The sequence below is a fragment of the Pistacia vera genome, unplaced genomic scaffold (genome assembly GCF_008641045.1).
Source record: "Pistacia vera cultivar Batoury unplaced genomic scaffold, PisVer_v2 Contig276, whole genome shotgun sequence".
Lineage (NCBI taxonomy): Eukaryota > Viridiplantae > Streptophyta > Magnoliopsida > Sapindales > Anacardiaceae > Pistacia > Pistacia vera.
Window position 1 is genome coordinate 282,309 of NW_022196086.1, and position 20,559 is coordinate 302,867.

At 36.2% G+C, this 20,559-nt stretch overlaps 2 protein-coding genes across 2 annotated transcripts; one reads left to right on the forward strand and one right to left on the reverse strand.

Annotated features, from left to right (window-relative positions):
- Window positions 1–480: 480 nt before the first annotated feature.
- LOC116133869 (probable methyltransferase PMT15) lies at window positions 481–1,806 on the reverse strand. The gene has a single exon (XM_031419544.1). The coding sequence runs from the start codon at window positions 1,803–1,805 to the stop codon at window positions 645–647; it is 1,161 nt and encodes a 386-aa protein (XP_031275404.1). The 5' UTR covers window position 1,806; the 3' UTR covers window positions 481–644.
- A 13,883-nt stretch (window positions 1,807–15,689) lies between these two features.
- On the forward strand, window positions 15,690–16,874 carry LOC116133840 (NADH dehydrogenase [ubiquinone] iron-sulfur protein 1, mitochondrial-like). The gene is made up of 2 exons (XM_031419521.1): window positions 15,690–16,174; window positions 16,564–16,874. Exons 1-2 carry the CDS (start codon window positions 15,772–15,774, stop codon window positions 16,872–16,874), a joined length of 714 nt encoding a protein of 237 aa, XP_031275381.1. The 5' UTR covers window positions 15,690–15,771.
- Window positions 16,875–20,559: the final 3,685 nt, after the last annotated feature.

Here is a 20,559-nt window from a genome sequence, read left to right on the forward strand (position 1 = left end):
CTCTTATGCCTTGTATGAATTCACACATCCTTATATGTATAATGGCTAGTTTATTTTTATAATGGAAGATTGAGATATTGGAGTGAACTAAAAGTAAAGCTTTCTTGACTTAGATTTGGCTTACTAGCTGGTGAGCCATATTCCACCTTTCGGTATCGATTACGGTAAAAATTGATGTAAAAATAATGTAAAATTCAGCGTTATGTACCGGAATTAAATATGATTTTTTCTCTCTCCAAAATTCTCACCTACCTAAAAAAAAAAATTAATTTTTTCATAAGAATAAAGGTTAACATCCAAATATAGTATGGACTATTTTTAGCACATTAATTTTTTTTTTTTTTAAATTCTTTCATTTCTAATAAATATTTAAATAAGAAAAAAAGAATAATATAAACTTTTTATTGAAAAGTCTCATGTAATTGGACTAAGCTGTTTACATCAGATAGTAATGGAGGTAAAATGTNTCAGCCTGGGTTGACCTCACTAGAAAAACCTTAACCGATGTCCTCATTACAGACCCTAGCATGTACTCGATGATCTTGAACATATTATCACAAAATTTAAGGATTTTATCGTACTTTGTGTAATATATTAAATCACCGTGCCATTAAGAAAAATAAAAAACCTTGTGAAGTTAATCTCTAATAAGAGTTATTCAATGGCTTCTCCAGCAAAGCTGAAAGATACATCTCTCGAAGCTCTGGTCCTCGATCAAGCTTCCTCCCAACCGCCCATTTCAACTTGTTGAATCCAATGCTTTCAATCAGCGGCGTGTAAACCTCCTCCAACTGCTCACCCACACAGAAGAAATGGTCCAACCAGAACAACCCACCTGGCCTCAGAACTCTATATATATCAAACATCAAAAAATGTAACAATGTCGTAGGAATCCAATTGCTCAAAACGTGCATAGAATGAACAATATCCAATGTGTTATCAAAAAATGGAAGCCTCTGTGAAATACTTATATACAAAGGCACCACCCCTCTTGAAGCAATAAAATTATTGAAAGGACCGTTCAAATTCATTGAACTTGTGACGATTGTGATGTTCCTCGCCATCATTCTTACCGCAAAAGTGGCAACGCCACCGCCAATGTCGAGCCCTATTCGAATGGTGCCCGGTTTCTTTGTTGCCAATACTTCATCAATGGTGAAATCAAGTCCTCCATTACTGCTTTTATCTGATGACCAACGAGTTTTCTCTCTGCCTTCAAGGTCAAAACAGTCTTTACAATCGTCAAAACCCTTTTGTGTGCGTCTGTTGATGAGACAATTGTAGTTCTTGCATGTGTATGCTGTCCAAACGACTGATGAATCGGAGGGTGTGGTCCATAGGCTGGTAGGGAGAGGGTAGGGTTCTACGTAAGAGGGCGGTGCTGCGGGCCGGCAGCGGCGGCGGGGGAGGGGCTCGCAGCCCTTGAGGAGGAGTTTTTGGGCGAGGAGCTCATCGTCCGGGCATGAGCCGTTGACTTTATATGACATATATGGATTGAGTTCGTTGGGGAATTGAGTGCATGAGCTGCCAACGGGAGGGTAGACGGTGTCGGAATCAAAGTTAGTGTTGAAACCGAAAGGAAGGAATTGGCCAGAAGTGAAGGCAAGGAAATCTGATGGAAGGTTGGAAGTGGTAGTAGGTGGAGGGATATGGGAGGAAAGGGTGGTGGTGGGGTTTGAGAGGGAGCATGATGTGTAAAAGGCTGATGAAAGGAACAAGGTGAGGAGATTTGTGAATAGTAGAAGGAATAAGAAGAAGAGATTTGTGGTTAGAGACATAGGACGTTTATCATGAGGGGAATCCATGTTTTCTCTTAGAGACGAAGCTAGTTAGATTCAACTTAATTAAGCATCATTATGCTTTGCCATTCATGTCATCAAAACCTACCATTAAAAAAATAATGTAGCAGGTTACTCAAGGTCGACACTCTGTGAATCTAGCCATTCGTTTTCAAAGTCCAACTGGACTAACCAACCATTAAAAAAATAATGTAGCAGGTTACTCAAGGTCAACGCTCGGTGAATCTAGCCATTCGTCTTCAAAGTACAACTGGACTGACCAATTTAATTATCGGTTGGATAAATTAGTCATATTTCAATATCTGTATGAGAATTATTAATACTTGATTTGGACACCAATTATTTACACGTGAGAAATACTAAACGGGTTTAGAAGTCACACGTGATATAGGAGTATTTAGTTAAATAAAGGATGAAGAGTAGTGTTTAAAATGATTCGGATGCTCAAAGGCGAATCCTACTTCCACTAATACTATATTAATGACAGTAAAGTCAGGTCGCATTCAACGAGCTGAGTTACAGCTTAGAAAATACAAGAGAGAGAGAGTATACTATTCTAGAGTGAAATTAGCCAATCCCGAAAATGATAGAAAAGACTTCTATTTATAGTGGGATGAATCAAGGTAATGATTACTAAATCTGTAAGTCGGTGGGTACCGTGCAAATTGTAATAAATCCTATATATTAATGCTACTGGTTGGGCTTTATCTTGATAAGTAAGATTAGAAGCTTTTAAATTAATAATTAATGAAGATAGTATTGTGGGATCATGTAAACCTACTGTAAAGTTAGGATAACAATCAAAATAAACGGGACCACTTTCTAAATTAGAATTTAATACTGCTAATAAAGAGTTATTGAAGTTTAAATTTCTTGCGTCTCTTAATATTACTAATATTGGAATGTTTTGTCCTAATCTAAATAATGGTTTTACTGCTACTTGTAATAATCCTATGTGTAAAAATTTATAGTTATTTTGTCTATGTCTGTGTATGGCTTCTTCAGAAAGGAGTTGAATTTCTTCAACCTTTTCTTCGGTTATCATTATTGTATCTTCTGTTGTTTTAATAGAGTAATCTGACATAAATTCAAAACTACCTATTTGATATATTGTGTCTTTTTTAACTGGTGGTATGTTCCAGTTATGTAAGTGTTGATCGATTTTTGCCATATTGATTTCTTGAGTGTTAATGGATTTCATTAATTCTTGATTATTATTTGTGTTTTGTTGTTGATTATTAATTCTAATAGCGTTACTGCTACTGCTATCATCTCGTTTACTGCTACTTCCTAATCTCCTTAAGAAATTAGACATCTCTAAAATAATTCTAACCTAAAAGTTCTGGTTTCTTTCCTAGATCACGGGACCACCAAGGTACGGGACCACCTCCAGGACCACCTAACACGGCTGACCAACGGTTAACAGGCTGACCAATGCACCCTCCAGGCTGACCAAGCGCAACCTAGAATCAATTCTAGAGTTCTTCTAGATTAATCTAATCCTTAATTTAATCAAGCTGTGAACAGTGCACGGATGAACAGTAATATACAGTACTGCTACAGTGCATGAACAGTAATATCCTGTGAATAGTAATCTGCTACAGTAAACACGATTATGGGTGTTGTTTTGTGCGGTTTTTAATTCCTAAGCATAACTTCTATTGAAACAACTTGGCTCTGATACCATATAAAGCAGGATCGTTAAAATAAAGTGATTGACGCAAAATAATGTAAAAGAATGAAGTAATAGCAAGTATATTGAAATAAAAGTCAAGTAAAATAAGTAAATGTAAAGACTATTGAAATAAATGCAATATAAATTAAGTCAAGTAAAACAATGAATGTGTTGAAGAAACTTACAATTTTATTGCTTTGATAATTTGTACACGAGAGGAAACTTTCTCTCTCAAAGTGTTTGAAAACTTAAAACTACTAAAACTTAATGACTTTTTTGTGACTTCTAAAAACTTTCTAAAAACTTTCTAAATACTTCTTCAAAAAACTTCTTTTAAAACTTACTTCACGTTTACAACGGAAGTGATCTATATTTATACTACAACAGATCAGATTTCAAAATGATTTGAATCCGTTACATTAATACAACACAGGAAAAAGATAAAGTTGTTGATAATTGATGAGCTGTCTTGGATACGTGTCTTGAATTATTGAGGATCTACTCTGAAAATGGCAGGCAAACCGATAAGGTTCATAAAAGATATCTTAAAAAGTCTTGCTTGTTGTTAGGGGAGCTTGACAAAGTATGTCTTGAAATTGTTGAAAATCTTTGCAATAGTCACGTGAAAGGATTGTGTTGAAGAAGTCTTGATGTCTTTAAATTTTTGCAGAAAATCTTGACTAATTTGCTTCTGGGCAAGAGATAAAGTCGACTGGAGAGGAATCTTGTCAGCGCCGAAACTTTTGAAAACTGATGCCGAGTCATCAACCTTTATTGAAGTCATAATTGATCTGGTTTTGGAACATGACAAAATAGTCATCTTCATCTTGATCGCTTGGTGATTTGGTGCTATCCGAGTCTGCTTTTTGAGATGTTGAAGATCCAATGGCCATAATAATTTTGTCCATATCTTGAGGGTTTTGACATTGAGCCAACTCAGCAAGGAGTCTTGGTTTTTGAGTCAAAAATGTTGATTGTTGTTGAGGCTGACATAACTGTGGGTGTTGAGAGAGCCACACTTGCACAGCTGGTGGACTAATATTTTGGATGGAAAAACAACCACCATTTATAAGAAATTTTCTTTGTAATTCTCGGAATTTTGGAGAGGAGGAGTAGTGATGTGAAATTGCCACTCATTATCCAGGCAATTAAGAAATTGCTGGAAAAGCTAGCAAAGGGTCTCACTGTTTTGAATTTTTTTATAAACAAGTGATATCCTTCCAAGACCGAAGGTGGAAAGATTTTTCATTTAAACCAAAATTAAACCATTGTTGAAACCATTTTGGAAACGTTTTTGGACAAGTTTTGTCAAAATGAAAAACCAAGAGTGTTTGTATGAGTTAAACAGAAGTATGAAACCAAGCTTTTTGATAATCTTTATAAGAAAATCTTGGGAATGAAGGATTGAGAAAATGGGCGTCTTTGATAAATTCCAGTACGCCAGTCTTGAGGTCTTAAAACCTTTTTAATTTTGCATTTTGAAAAAGCAATTCTATTGGGATCATTTCTATCAGGATTTGAGTAATTTCTATTGAATCAGTATCAACTAAAATAATTCATAAAATGTTCTGTTTTTAATAAATCATCAGGAATAAAATAAAAAACTGGAGGGAAAATTTTGATAAAGTTTCTTGCATAGTTTGTCCCCAATATTCGGGTTCAACAATGCATATTGATGAGTTTATACTTTCTCAATGTACTGAAAAGTGGGATTAATGTCGACAGGTTTTGATGGGAAGGTGTATAGGTTGTGGTATGGTAAGGGCTTGTTGGTAGTTTCTTGGTGGAGATGAAGAAACAGATTCTTCATCAAGAAGAGTAACCGGTTTGGTTGGGTGATAATGTTTTTCTGTTTATTGGGTTTTGAGGATCTTGATTGTGAAGGTTTTGTTTGTGGGTAATAGGTTGTTGAGGTGGTAGCATTGCATACGATGCCTTTGATTTTGGATCGTTTTTGGGTTTGATGAGTGCCCTCTTTTCCTCACTCTCACTCTTTCCTAATAAATATGTGTCCTGAAAGTTGTTGTGATGAGAGAGACTATTAAAAAACTTCTTTGATTTTTGCATTTTATCGAAAATATAATTTTGAAACCTTTGAAATCTTAATGCAAAAAGTTGAAAACAAGTTTTTGTAATGCAAGCATCCAAAATTTTGTGGTAATCGAGCCATTCTTTGGTAGGGAAAATTTCTAGACGCTTTAATTTGGTAATAGTGTTTATCTTGGATATTGAAATATTTTTTAATTTACTAATATCTTTTATTGATGGAGGATTAATAAAAGACTTTTCGGGAGTGTGAACCACCTTATGAAGCTCTTTATGGAATCGGTCGATGTAAGATTGGAGGGATTCATCCCTCTCTTGCCGTATGTTGCTGAGGTGGCTCAAAGGCATTGAAAACTTCCTGTTTGCTTGGAAGTGTCTCAGGAACATCATGCTCATCTAAGGCCACGAGCTAATCGATCTTGCTGGGAGCGACCTGAACCACCGTTTAGCATGAGAGGTTAGAGTTACTGTCAAACAACGACACTTTGCCAAGTGTGAAACGTGGTGAAGCTCCATCAGGTCGTTGAATTCATACAAAGTGATCCTGTGGATCAGAATTTCCATCGAACGCCTGCATATCGAGCATTCTAAATCTTGATGGGAGAGGGGCAGCTAATACCATCGGAGAAAAGGGAGACGCTGCTAGGACCTGCCCTTACTCATTTTGCTGAACTTTTAGCTGATCTAGAGCTTGCTGTAGCTCCTCAATCTGAGGCAGTGAAGCTATCTAGGGATTGCTTTCCCCCATGCAAGTTCGACCCTCGCGATTACGGTTGTGAAAAGTCAGGAGGTCGGATTCCTTTTCGCCTCAGCCAGCAATTTCGGTCGCTCTTGACACACGCTAGCTAGAGCCGTGTGATGGCGATGAATGGTGCGAGGAATTTTCAAGACCTTCGCGGTGGTACAAATTGCCCTGCGAAGTGTGGGAGTCTCCCGCACGATGACGATCAGGATCGTTATTCTGGCGGTGATAAGAATCGCCTGCCCTAGCACTTTTATGGGAGTGCTCATGTGACGTGGCATGGGACGGCTCAGGATGCAACTTGTCACCAAGCCTTAAGGCCATGGGTATTCTACTCGGGACGTGGTCTGTATTTGTCGGCCCTTTGGAGCCCTTAGGCCCACTGTTCGCCACTTGCTTACCCTTCCTTCGACGTGCTGCAGTGCACATGGCATGGGCTATAGCTCTTTTTCGCACTTTCACACAACCTGTAGGCATTTTTGGCGGTTGCACTGCCCCATTTTATTCGGGTGGCATGTCCCAGTCCAAATTGTCTAACCTTTGATTGACCGTTTGGAGAGTATTGTTGAACCTCTCCAGGTAGCTCATGACGGCTGGGTCAAGTTGTGAGCTTGAAGGGATATCCCTCACGGTATTTTGTGGAACTGCGGGCACCTCGGGAGAAGTGTCCTCTTGTACTTGGGGGATCTCCTCAGCACCATGATTAGTTTGCTCAAGTTTGAATCGGCGAGCCATTTGCTGTTGTAGGACCAATTAGTCAGAGATTCTCCTGATGAAGGACAAATACTAAATCAGGCCCTCATTTTAGCGCCAAACTGTTGATGCGTGATTTTGACACCAACTAAATGCACGTGTGAAATGCTGAGCTGGCCCAGAAGACACACGTGAATGGGAGTAGTGAAAATGAATAACAGGTGGAGAAATAAAGTTTTAAAGTGGTTCAGATGCTTAAGTAAGCGACTCCTACGTCCACTGGTATTGTATTAATATGGAGGGTCATGTCGCATTCAGCGAGCTGACTTGCGAGTGATTACAGAAGAGAGAATAAACTATTACAGAGAGAATTTTAGCTATTACAGAGTAAAAATGAGCCAGTCCCACAAATGAGAGAGGAGCTCTCTATTTATAGTGGGATGAATTAGAGTAATGATTACAGAATCCATAAAAAAGGGGCAGATACCGTGCAAATCTTTCTTTGCGTCCCATTACTCACCCACTCGAGTGATTTCCTTGTTTAGTACAGGGGTTGAACACGTGGATGGCCTCCACCCTTTCGTCAGTCTGACGCGCACCCACTACACTGGCAGGAGCATGCTGCTCACGCCAGCATGCGACGTGGTAGCGTCTGAATGACTGTAGGATCTGCCTAGTCTCTGACCATTTACGCTGATTGGGCTCTACGTTAGCCCTACTTTTTCAGGCATAACAAATGTATAAAGAATAGAGGTGGAAAAGTAACCCGCCTGGCCCGACCCGGCTCACGGGTTACACAAATTGGAGGGTCGGTCTTGACCCGCCCGCCAACATTGGCAGGTCGGGTTAGGCCTGCCAATTTTGGGGGATTGGCTGGCCCAACCTGGCCCTGCCAACCCTAACCCGCCTGGTTAGGCTGCGGGTCTGGCCGGGTTAACCCCTTTTTTTATTTTTATTTTGTTTTGTTTAAGTTTAAGTTTAAATGTTTAATTAACTTTTCAAATGAGTAATTAACAATTTATAAATGAATAAATGTAATTGTTTTTAGTTAACTTCTTTTCAAATATCAATAATTAAATTAAATTAAATTAAATTAAATTTTCTGTTGTTAACATTTCAAATATTAATTCAATTTTAATACATTAAAATTGTAATATAAAAAAAATTAAATTTATTCATTTATCAAAAAATAAAATAAAAAATTATAATAATTATTTCCTCATTAAAAACCTCACCAAGAAAAACTCAATGGGACAAAAACTTGGTAAGGAAAAAAAAGTGCAATAATTAACAATTAATTTACCAGTTACAATTTACAAAACAAGTAATTTTGGAGTTGACTAGGACCTCCCCATTCGTATCATCTATATTACAAAATTGAAATGATTCTATTAAAGTATCGTCAACAACCTCGTATTGACTTTGATGGCACGACCGTTCCCAATCTCGAAGACATGTGAGGATTTCAATTATTTTTTGTGAAAGTTTAGTCCTCCTTTCACTTAAAATTCTTCCACTTGCACTAAATGTTTGTTCGGATGAGACGGTTGAGACTAGAACAGCAAAAGCATCCAAGGAAAGTCTCGATAATACCGGAAAAATACATTTTCTGGTTTTCCTATATTCAAAGACATCAAAGTTGGCTCTTTGCTGTGGATCTATTCGTAACATTTCAGGAGTTCCCAAATATTGTTGAAGCTCGTTACTCTGTGACTGCATGGCACACAATAGATTCGTTGTTGCCGTTGGTGCTTCTGAAGAGGAGGCTGCGCCTATGCTTCGGGTTTGGTTCCTCTTCGGCTTATTCAATGCACTCCAGGTTTAGAAGTCTTCATTTGTTTCTTCTGATGAAACTTTCCTTTGTATTTCGTGTCTTTGCGGGTTCCCATACCTGTTTTCATATTAGAAATATATCTCTGCAAGACAATTTTTTACCTCTCCTATTTGATTGACAAATGCTAAGTTTTGTAAATTTTCAGTTAATGTCTCTAAACCATTTTCTAAACCTTCTTGCTTAATTCTAGCATAAAAAATGGCACCTAAACAATAAAGAAAAGGAATTGGTTTAAAATATTTTTAAAAAAAAATTCCATTGCCTTTATTGGTTCTTTTAAAATTTCATTGTTTTTTTTTTTTTTTTTGTAAATAACTCTGAAATTTTTACAATTGTATGTATTACCAATAGACTAGTAGGATAATACACACCAAAAAGTTGTAAAGTGGATTGGTAAAAAATTTTAAGAAAAGAATGAAATACTTTAGCTATTTGCCAATCATTTTCTACCAAATAATGACCTCTATTATTTGCTACAAAATAACTAATTAAATTAGCATAAGGTAAACATGAATCAAGTATTAAGTAAGTACTATTCCATCTAACAGGCATGTCTAATGCAAATGTTCTAGGAGACATATTTGATTTTACACAAGCATCTTGAAATTCAGCATTTCTTTTATTACTACCAGTAATCTAAGCTAAACAATCACTAATTCTATCAATATTTTCTTTAATTATTTTCATACCATTTTTCACAATTAAATTAATAACTTGACATGCACAACGTTGGTGAAAAAACTTCAAATTGTTTATAAAGGATAATTACTTTGAAAATAATCTATAACTCTACTATTAGAACTTGCATTATCTAAAGTTAAACTTATCACTTTACTAACAATATCATAATCTTCTAAAACTTCAACAATTTTGTTATAAATTTGTTGACCACTATGATCAACATTCATTAATCTAAATCCTAATAAATATTTATTTAATTTACATTCATTATCAAAATAATGACTAGTCACACAAATATAATCTTGTTTAGCTCTACCCCTCCAAATATCGGTAGTTAGAGCCACTGTAACATGGCAACTATGTATTTTATTTTTTAATTCTAATTTTATTTTCTTAAACAATTTTATTAAATCATTTCTAGTTGCAGTTTTAGAATAACTTTTAAATCCTGGAAAAAAAGGAATTTTTAATAAATCTTTCAAAATATTTATCTTCAACCATATTAATAGGTTGATCAGTTGCAGCAATATATAAAGCTAATTGTTCCCTATATACATCAGAATTATAACGCCAAGTAGTACCCATATTAGTTATTTGAGTTTGATTGGTTTCTTTATTTCCATGTTGAGCAATATATTTATTAGTATGCCTTTTTAAAGTACTAGTACCATTACCTGAATCAGTTTTATAAACATTTTCACAATACTTGCATCTTGCTTTCTTCACTTGAACTTCATTTTCTACCTCGTAAAACTTATCGAAATGTGTCCAAACGTCTGATGTGTGTCTGTCATCGCTTTCGACAGCAGTTGATGAACCCGCTTCAACTTGAGATGAAGTTGGACGAGGACGCTGATTACGAGGACGAATTCTAAAACCACCGGGAGCTATAGGTGTAGCAGCATGGGGAGGAATCGGGGGCATATTTTGAGGTGTATCAAATTCTGAGACTGGGAAAGCTGCGTGACTATTTGAATCTCCTGCATTTATGTTAGTAAAATCAGCAGGACTAGGACTATGATAGTAGTTTTCTTCATCATTGATATTGATGAGAGATAAATATTTATCCATTGTAGTTGGAAAAAAAATTGATGTAGAAGAAATAAAAAATTAAAAAAAGAGAATTGGAATATGGAAATTGGAAAAATAAATTGAAAATTGCAAAAACTAATAAAAATTAAAATAAGAGAAAATTGATAAATGATAACAAAGAGATTAAGAGAATAAATGAATAATTGAGATTTGAGAGATTAGAGATTAGAGAAAATGAGAGAATGAGAGAATTTGAGTGGTGAGAAAAGATGAGAGTTTAAGGCTAATTTATAGAGAAAAAAAAAAAAGAGAAAAGAAAATGATGAAAAAGACCCCTCCAACGGCTATAAAACGGCTATATTTCAAGGGTAAAAGGGTAATTGGAAAAAAAAATTTATTTGTTTTTGGGCCAACCCCACGGGTCAACCCGATGGGTTGGCGGTCCTTTCTCTAGAAAGGACAAAATAGCAACCCACAGGTCACCGGGTTGCCATTTCTCAACTCGGCCTGCCTGGTGGTTGCTGGCAGGTTGGGTTCAACTCGACCCGCCTTCTTGGCGGTCCGGGTTGAATCCTCTTGAATGTGGGTTGGGTTAGGGTTGACCCGCCTAACCCGGCCCATTTGTTTCACCTCTAATAAAGAATCTTTAATTTAGTATTTTGATGAAAATGCACACAAAACGGTAAGTCTCACATGCATGTGTCCCAAATCTTTAACTCATGGTATGTAAAAAATACATTGGCTATTGCCTGGTTGATTTTCATTTACCATGTAACTTATAACATAGAGTACCATGTTTAGGGCTAGCAAAACGGGTGTTGAAATGTCAACCTCACATGAATAATATTTGGGTTTTGTTCGAATTCTAAAACTTAACACGTTTATTAAATGGGTTGGGTTAGGGCTGAGGGTTTTCAATCCGCAAACCCGTTTATGACACGCTAACACTTTTATGACACGATTAACCGTTTATGAAAAGATTAATCAATTTATTATAACAAAATTAACACATTTATAATACAATTAGTTAACTATAATTTTAATAATTAAAAAAAATGGCATAACCGAAATTTAAATAATAAAAAAAATAAACATATTAAGTAATTTTCCAATGGTATTTTGTTAACATATTGAGATTTATACACAATAACATAACATATAAATATAATATTATATCAACTTTATATCATACTTAATATAATTTTCGATGATAGTGTTTAAATGACAATGTAATTGATGTATCACATTTTTATGCTATAGTTTTACAAATACTCAATGTCAAAAGCAATGTTTTAAAACCCGGCTAGGCCGATCCTACCGGGACCCGGAAGCTTCAACGGGCCGGGTTTAATTTTTTCACATTCACCCAATACCCTAGGATTTCCGGTGATGATCGACAAACAATTAACTATCGGAATGTTGGGGCTTTTGAAGAGCAATTTCCGGTGAATGTAATGGTGGTGAAAGAGTTGATTTCCAGTGAGTAAATCGACCGAAAATCGAACAAAACTGGCAGCGGCAATGATGAGATTTTTTTGGCGATTGACGAGGCTAATAGGGGTGGGGTGAGGTGGATTTTGGTCAGGAGGAAAAGGGGAGTAATTCTAGGGTGATGGGGAGGGTTGTTGTTGCCGGAATCGATGGGATCTGGCCTGGAATGCCGACATCGACGAGATCTGGCCGAAATCGAACCTATTTCGGCCAGATCTTGGGTATATTTTGATGGAAATTGGCTCAAGGGACGATTGGGGTTGCATCTGGGGTGTCGCTACCACTAATCAGTCGCCGATCGATTTGCAGTTGGGGTGTGTTTGATAAATTTCAAACTTATAGGGACTTAACTGTAATTTTTAAGGGTATATTTGCTGAATTTTAAAAGTTTTTATCTGGTCAAACCGGTTAAACCAGTCAACTCGGGACCCAGAAGCTTTGCCGAGTTTCACCCCAGCTTGGGTTTTAAAACATTGGTCAAAAGTTCAAGACTCCATAAAATTGATGATTGAGAGATAAATATTTTGCCAAATAATATAATATCATAACATATAACTACGGTGACTTGGTGGCCTTTTTTGTATTTCTAAAAAATTAACAAAAAAAATATAGCAAAATGAATTATGAATAAAGAGGTGCACTATTGGTCACGTAAATTGTGTCAAACAGCATATGAGAAATTTGTTGGGTTTGTAGGATGAGTAATGCTACAGCCACCGACGGTAGTACACCGAATTTGTGCACCGAATGATGTGGCAAAATATTGATCGTTGATTAATATTTAGTTAAAATTAATCAACGGTCAGGATTTTGCCACGTCATTCGGTGCACTACTGTCGGTGGCTGTATTATTTTCCTTGCAGGATTTTGCCTTTTGACTTTAATTTTGAGCATTAAAAGACGTATACTGTCTTGGAAAAACTACCTAAGGGATTTATGAATGTTAAAGTAGATAAAAATCTCCCCAAAAAGGTGAAAAAGGGTAGCAAGAGAAAATCTGGAGAGATAACTGTAAAAATTCTTTGTAAGGTGAAGATTTATTTAAGTCCAAAATCCATTTATTTATTAAGTTTGTAAGGATTTCTTTGTTATTTGTAGGTTTTAAACTTATGTTTGGACTGTGAAAACCTTGGCTGTGAATATTTGGTTATTGGACTTAAAATGATTTTGTGATTTTCTTTTCCTTCTACATGAATCTATATTGTTATTATATTCAAATGTTAAATTGTGATTCAAACCCAGTTCAATTTGGGTTTGAAAAGAACCAAACCGATCCACACACACCCCCCAACTTCCGATCTTATGAATGAACCTTAAACTTGTTGATACAGAAATCTATACCAACTAGAGTGATCTGATTGACCTTGGTGGGATCGGAACTAGTATGTGCGTGATTACAGATAATCAACAATGAACAAATAATGGATGTAAAGAAGAAGATGACACAGAGATTTTTAAAGTGGTTCGACGAGATGAACTCTTAAGCCTACGTCCACTGTTCTTTGTATTTGCTATGAGAGCTTATAGTCTAAATTCTATTAGAATTTCCTAACCCCTTTTACATCATTTGAGGGATTTATATACAAAGTTTGTACAAGCAAGAGCGAAATTAAAGGGATTACAATTAGATTGAAATGTAACTCCGATATTCTCGTGATTGGGCGCTATGATTACGCAAGAATGGCTGTCAATTTGATCATTCCCGTAATATCTAGGGTCTGAAGTTATCTAGGAATGGATTGAATGATCATTCGGGTTGTTCGCGATTAGCTTGTGCTGAGTTGAGCTATATCTCGACGAGCTTATGCTGGGTCAGACAACCGGTAGAGTTGAACTGATTCTGGTCGAGCTACTACCTTGCAACTCCCCGAGCATGGTGGAAAAATCACACACAACACAACTTTTTAAAGCTGTCATCCCTCTTAAACAAATCATAAATCAATTATAATAATTTAAAATACAATTTGAAGCCTTAGTACTTAAAACTCTCAATAATCAACTACTAAAATCTTTGACCTTCATGATTTACGAAACATTTGCAATGCCATATCCTACAACTTTATAAACACAAGCAACTTAATACACACTAACGAAACTTGCATCATTTTTTAAATAAAAATAAAAAAAGTTGCCTTTAAAAGATTACTTTTAAAATTTTCTTAAATTTTTTTTTTTTTATTTAATTCGCCCCAAAGAGTCAAAGATAGCTACGTCTTAAGGGCTGCAACGAGTTTCGGAAAGTATTGGTACCTCCCTAAAATTACAAATGTCCCACGGAAATATCATAAACCCAAAATGTCAAAAAGCCCCCTATAAACCCTAGTCAACGGTGTTTTCAAAAAATTTCTTTGGAGTTTTGGATTTTCAAAATCCAATCACTTATCAAACATTAATCACGGTAAAGATTGATTAAAGTGACCATTTTGCTTGCAACATTATGACTTTCGGCCAATTCTTTGTAGGGGAGAATGAACCGAATTCGCTAGTTTAAATTGTTATGATTTAAGATAAATGTTAAGAGTTTAGGATTAAGAATTAAAAGCTTTATAACTTTGGTGAATCTCGTTAATGTGTTTGTTCTTATTTTTATGGATGTTGTGGGTGTTGTTGTGATTGATTCTATTTAGAAGTGTTGAGTGTTAGATTGATTTGGATTAGATTTGCTTTTGTGACACTTCACGTGATTATCCTAGTTTGCGGTGATTCTTCATGCTAACCGAAGGAAAAATTACACTAACCTAGGGAAATCAATAGGGGTGTTCGGTTCTGGATACCCTACACTTTTTGAAGGAACCGGAACCGGAATTGGAACCGACGGTTTCCTGAAATTTGGAACTAGAACCGGAACCGACGGTTCAGGTTACTAGGTACTCAGAACTAGAACCTATAACAATGGTTTCAGTTCTGGTTCTGGGTACCCTGTAAAATTACATGACCCCCCAAAAGTTTTAAAAATGGTAAAAAAACCCTTAAAACATACAAATACCAACAAACCCCCCTCCCGCCGCCCCCCCCCCCCACTTGGCACTTGTTAACAAAAATAAAATTACAAATTATAAATTACAAATTCCAAACTCTATTACTTTATAAAGGTAGATTCTCAAAAGTCAAACCAACTTATTTTAAATGTTATGAAATATAAATATAAATGTATTCACATTATTTTTTCTACAAAAGTTTTTATTAACCCCCCTAATCTTTAATTTTATTTTATATTAGTCTCAGTTCCTGGTTCCGGTTTCGGTTCTGGTTTTTTTGGAACCGGAATCAGAACTGCACAATAATGGTTCCAAAAATTTGAAACCGAAACCTACCCATTGACGATTGGTTCTGGGTAGGAACCGAAACTAAACCCAGGGTATCCGTCGGTTCCAGTTCCAACCGGTTCTTTTGAACACCCCTAGAAATCACACTAGGGGGAAATACGTTTTTTTTTTTTTCCTCCTAGTGTTGGGAGGTTAGTGACAAGGGTAGTTTGGTATTTAAATGAATAAGTTGGTTATAAAGGTATAGGATGGGAAAAAGTGGTTAATTATATAAGTAATATAACGCCCCAATATTTGGCTAAACTAATTAATAACCCATTAAATAAACCCTTATTGGGCCTACTTAACAAAACAAGAATAGCCAAGTCCACTATAAGTTGAAGCCCACAAAAAAAAAAAAAGAGGTCGGCTAAACTTAAAAACAATTTTAGCAATTGGCAACAGAAACTCCACACTCCTTTACATTTCACTCCTTCGACTGAAAACAACTGAGCGAGCTAGACGAAACAAAAATGGGGTTAGGGCTGTTGGCTTCAAGGGCAATGAGACCCCTCAAATCTTCCAATTTCAGAATGTGTGCGCGCTATATTGTCACTAAACCTGAACTCCAGTCACCGGAATCTGCGGCGGCCGAAGCACCTGCCCAACCCGATCTCCCGCCGCGAACCCCCGTTGGCGGGGCTCGGATTCACTTCCCCAATCCTGAAGATGCGATCGAGGTGTTCGTTGATGGGTTTCCGGTCAAAATCCCCAAGGGCTTCACTGTTTTACAAGCTTGTGAAGTCGCCGGCGTCGATATTCCCAGATTTTGTTACCACAGTAGACTATCGATTGCTGGAAATTGCCGCATGTGTCTCGTTGAGGTCGAGAAATCGCCCAAGCCTGTTGCTTCTTGCGCCATGCCTGCTCTTCCCGGTTCGATTTTGGTTCTTTTCATATTGCTTTATAATTTATGTTTTATCTTTTCTTATTTAAGTTCCTCTAATATATGATTATATGTAATTAAGTTTATTTATATGTTAGGATCAGGATATGGGTTATAATTTGTCATCACAGTCGATCAATAAATTATTTTTTTATGTATGCTGTTCCATTTCTGGCTTTTATGATTTATCATTTGAGTTTGGTTGGTTTTTTTAATTAATTGGTGTTTTGAAGTTATTGTTTTTGAAACGATGGTGTTGTTGAATATGTGTGTTGGTTTGATCTTAAAGAGTTTTAGTTTTTAATATGGGTTTAATATCCTTATCTTTATGTTTCTGTTCATATGTGGGTTTTATTTATTTGTGTGTTATGGGTTTTAGGGATGAAAATTAAGACGGACACACCCGTCGCTAAGAAGGCACGGGAAGGGGTGATGGAATTTTTGTTGATGAATCATCCTTTGGATTGTCCAATTTGTGACCAGGGTGGAGAATGTGATCTCCAAGATCAGTCTATGGCCTTTGGATCTGATCGCGGCCGGTTCACTGAAATGAAAAGGTCTGTAGTTGATAAGAATCTGGGACCCTTGGTGAAGACTGTCATGACTCGGTGTATCCAGTGTACAAGGTCAGAATCTATTGAAATCATTTGTCTTTCAAATGTTTATTGCAGAAGTTGTTGTATATTATAAAAATTTGGCTCATTCTCTTCTTTGAAATTTATGTGTGTTTATAAGTTAGATAAGTGTCATAATTTTTAGTTGGGAAAAACTACACTAAAACCAATTGTCTTATCTTGGACCAACAAAAATTACAATGTCCAATTGAGCTTTCACTAGTTTGTATTTGTGATTAGATGATTTTTGAAATTCAAACTGATTGTATCATACTGCACAGACAACCCAAAACACTGGGCTTATTAGCATATTTGGTCATCAATTGAAGTAACAGTATTACATATTTCTGTATATGCTTAAGCTGTCTTATTTTATTTTTTAAATTCGAATTCATTTTATCAAGTTAAATAAGCTAGCTTGAGTAGATAAATAAATATGCAATAATGTTATTTTATTTGATGATTAAACTTGGTCATAGCCCCTTGTTTTTGTTATTTGTGCAATATGCTGCAAACTTGGGATATAAAAATTATCGATGTTTGTAGTATTTTCCTCGTTGTTTTTGTGTGCTTGCTTCAAGGTTGTGGTTTAGAAAATTCATTATTGTTTTTTTTATATTTTTATTTATTATTATCCTGTTGTTTTGTGTCATTACTTATTCTCATGTGCATAGTAAATCTATGGTATCTTATATATATTAAGTAAATAGTGCAAGTTTAGTGTAAATGTTGATACCTTAGAATTACTTTGGTTTCTCTTTTCATACTATCTTTGGCCTGCTGAGCTTTTCAACATTTAATTGTCCCAAGCTTGTTCTTCTGGAATCTACCACCAAACTTATTAGCTGATTCAAACTTCAAAAGTAAAAGATGCATTTTTTTTTACAAAGTATGAATCATTGAGGAGATAAACTTTATTTGAAGATAATTATCATGTGCCAATGTTTGAAATAAATATCTAACTTGGCAGAATTTGGAGATTCATATTTATCTCCTACTTTACAAATCTGAAACAATAACATATGATAAAGCAAAAACAACATCCACATGATCACTGAAATTTTCAAAGAGAAAAGACATGAGAAAAGAGACCCAATATTTTGCACTAGAAAGCCCTCCGACTGAAGGAACTAGAGATAACAGAAGCAAATTCATACAACAGGGGTTGATAGAACCCTGTATAATTGTATTTCCTAGATTCAGTAGACGCTATTCTTGTTATAAGATTGATAAACTGATATTAAACAGATTGATCCATTGCTCAAGGTTTAATATCAGTGGTTATGATTTCAAGTATGTGTGGAGAGGCTATTATTCTCGATGGGTTAGAATTTTTGGAGACAGTCTGCCTTTTGACTGTCCATTCCAGGTCCAGCGAACAGCTGGTTCACAATTTTTATATCCCCCTTTCCATTGGTTTCTTAATGGGATTTGTTTATCATCAAAAATGTGTGGAGAACATAAAGATTCAGTAACAAATTCAGATAATAAATTAAGAACTTTAGGAAGTAAAAAGATGGAAATGTTATGTAAAAAGTACAGTGCCTCACATGGTTTTCCAATTTTTCTATGATTTACAAAAGATTTCCATTTCAGTGATGTAAAAAGAAAAAAAAAAGGTTGTCTTATCAACCAACAGGGAGCAATTATATTGGTAAAACTTTGCTGCACGTTACAATTAGAATAAAATAAACTACAGCTCCAGCATTACAATTTCCAGCAAATATAGATCATAAATGATATGTTTAGCTTCCAACAAAAAAGGATGAATTTAGATAAAAAATTAACTCCAAATGTCAATTCTCTAGATAGATAAAAAAAAAAAAAAAAAAAATCTTGAGAATTGTAGAAACTGCATCCCAATGACTGTCACAAGGAGACTGTAGAAACTGACTAACAACACTGACGGAGAAGGAAATATCAGGCTGTATAATGGTGAGATAGTTAAGTTTACTAATCAGTCTTCGATATTTCCCAGCATCTGCAAGAGGCTCCCCCTGTCCAGGTGAGAGCTTTGAATTAGGATCCATAGGAGAGTCTATCGGTCTATAGTCAGACATCCCTGTTTCTTCCAAAATATCCAGTGCATATTTCGTTTGAGAAATAACAATACTTGAGCTAGATTGAGCCACTTCGATACCAAGGAAGTATCTAAGTAATCCCAAATCTTTGGTCTGAAAGTGGTGGAACAAGTGTCTTCAACTGTTTAGTGCCATCCTGGTCACTTCCCGTAATAACAATATCATCGACATAGACAACCAGATATATGCATTGCCCTGATGAGTTATTTTTATAGAAAACAGAGTGATCAGACTCACATTGAATCATCCCAAACTCTTGAATGACATTACTGAATCGTCTAAACCAGGCACGAGGGGACTTTTTTAAACCATACAGAGAGCGACGAAGTTTACATACCAAGGCAGACTCCCCCTAAGCAACAAAGCTAGGCGGTTGCTCCATATAAATTTCTTCTTGAAGCTCACCATGAAGAAATGCATTCTTAATGTCTAATTGGTATAGAGGCCAGTGGCGGAGAGCAGCCATGGATAAAAACAAGCGGACAGAAGACATCTTAGCCATAGGAGAAAAGGTCTCATAATAATCCAATCCATAAGTCTGAGTATACCCTTTTGCAACCAACCATGCCTTCAGTCGATCAACCTGACCATCTAGGCCAACCTTGACAGTATAAATCCAACGACAACCAACAGGCGATTGGCCGGGAGGCAGAGGAACTAATTCCCAAGTATTATTATGATCAATCAGTGCCTCACGAACATTAGAAGGAACAGAGACAAGAAATGGTTGACACAAAAGCATAATATGATGGAGATAAGCGGTGATAACTAAGAAAATTGTAGATCGGATGAGGGTTGCGAGTGGACCGCATACCTTTACCAATTGCAACGGGAAATTGGTCTTTAGGAGGTAGAGCCACATCAAGAGAGGAATCTGATGTAGGAGGATCAGGAAAAAGAGCCTTAAGAACATCATCAAGAATAGTCAGTAGTCGTACTCGGAACAATAGCATCACCTAGAGGAGGAGACTCGCCCATAGGGGTAGGACTTGGAGGAATAGTAACAGACTCTGCAGGATGATAATAAGTAGACTCAATGTAGGGTATAGGAAGGACAGTGGTGATAGAATCACTGTTTGATGTAGAAAAGAAAGGAGAAGACTCAAAAAAGGTAACATCAGCGGATAGAAAGTATTGACGAGTGGATGGAGAATAACATTTATAACCTTTTTGAAGTCTTGAGTATCCTAGGAAAATACACTTGATAGATTTGACAGACAGTTTGTTGGTACCTGGGGAAAGGATATGGACAAAACATGTGGAACCAAAGATACGTGGAGGAAGAGAGTGTAACGGTTGATCAGGGAACAAAAAAAAAATGAGGGACCTGGTTTTGTAGGACAGAAAAGGCATCCTATTAATCAAGAAACAGGCAGTTAACACAGCGTCTGCCCAAAACCGGAAGGGAACTTGATTGTGTAAAAGCAGGGTTTGAGCATTGTTGTGGAGTCTAAACACAAGGATTGATGGAGAATTCCCTGAGATGACATGAATTTGGTAAAGGGAGCAGAAAAATATTCATGAGCACTATGACTCCGAAACACACGAATAACAGTATTAAATTGTGTCTTTAATTTCAACACAAAAGGATTCAAAGATAGAAAGTAATTCGGGACGACTTTTCATTAAAAATAACCAAGTGCAACGAAAATAATCGTCAATAAACGTAACAAAATATTG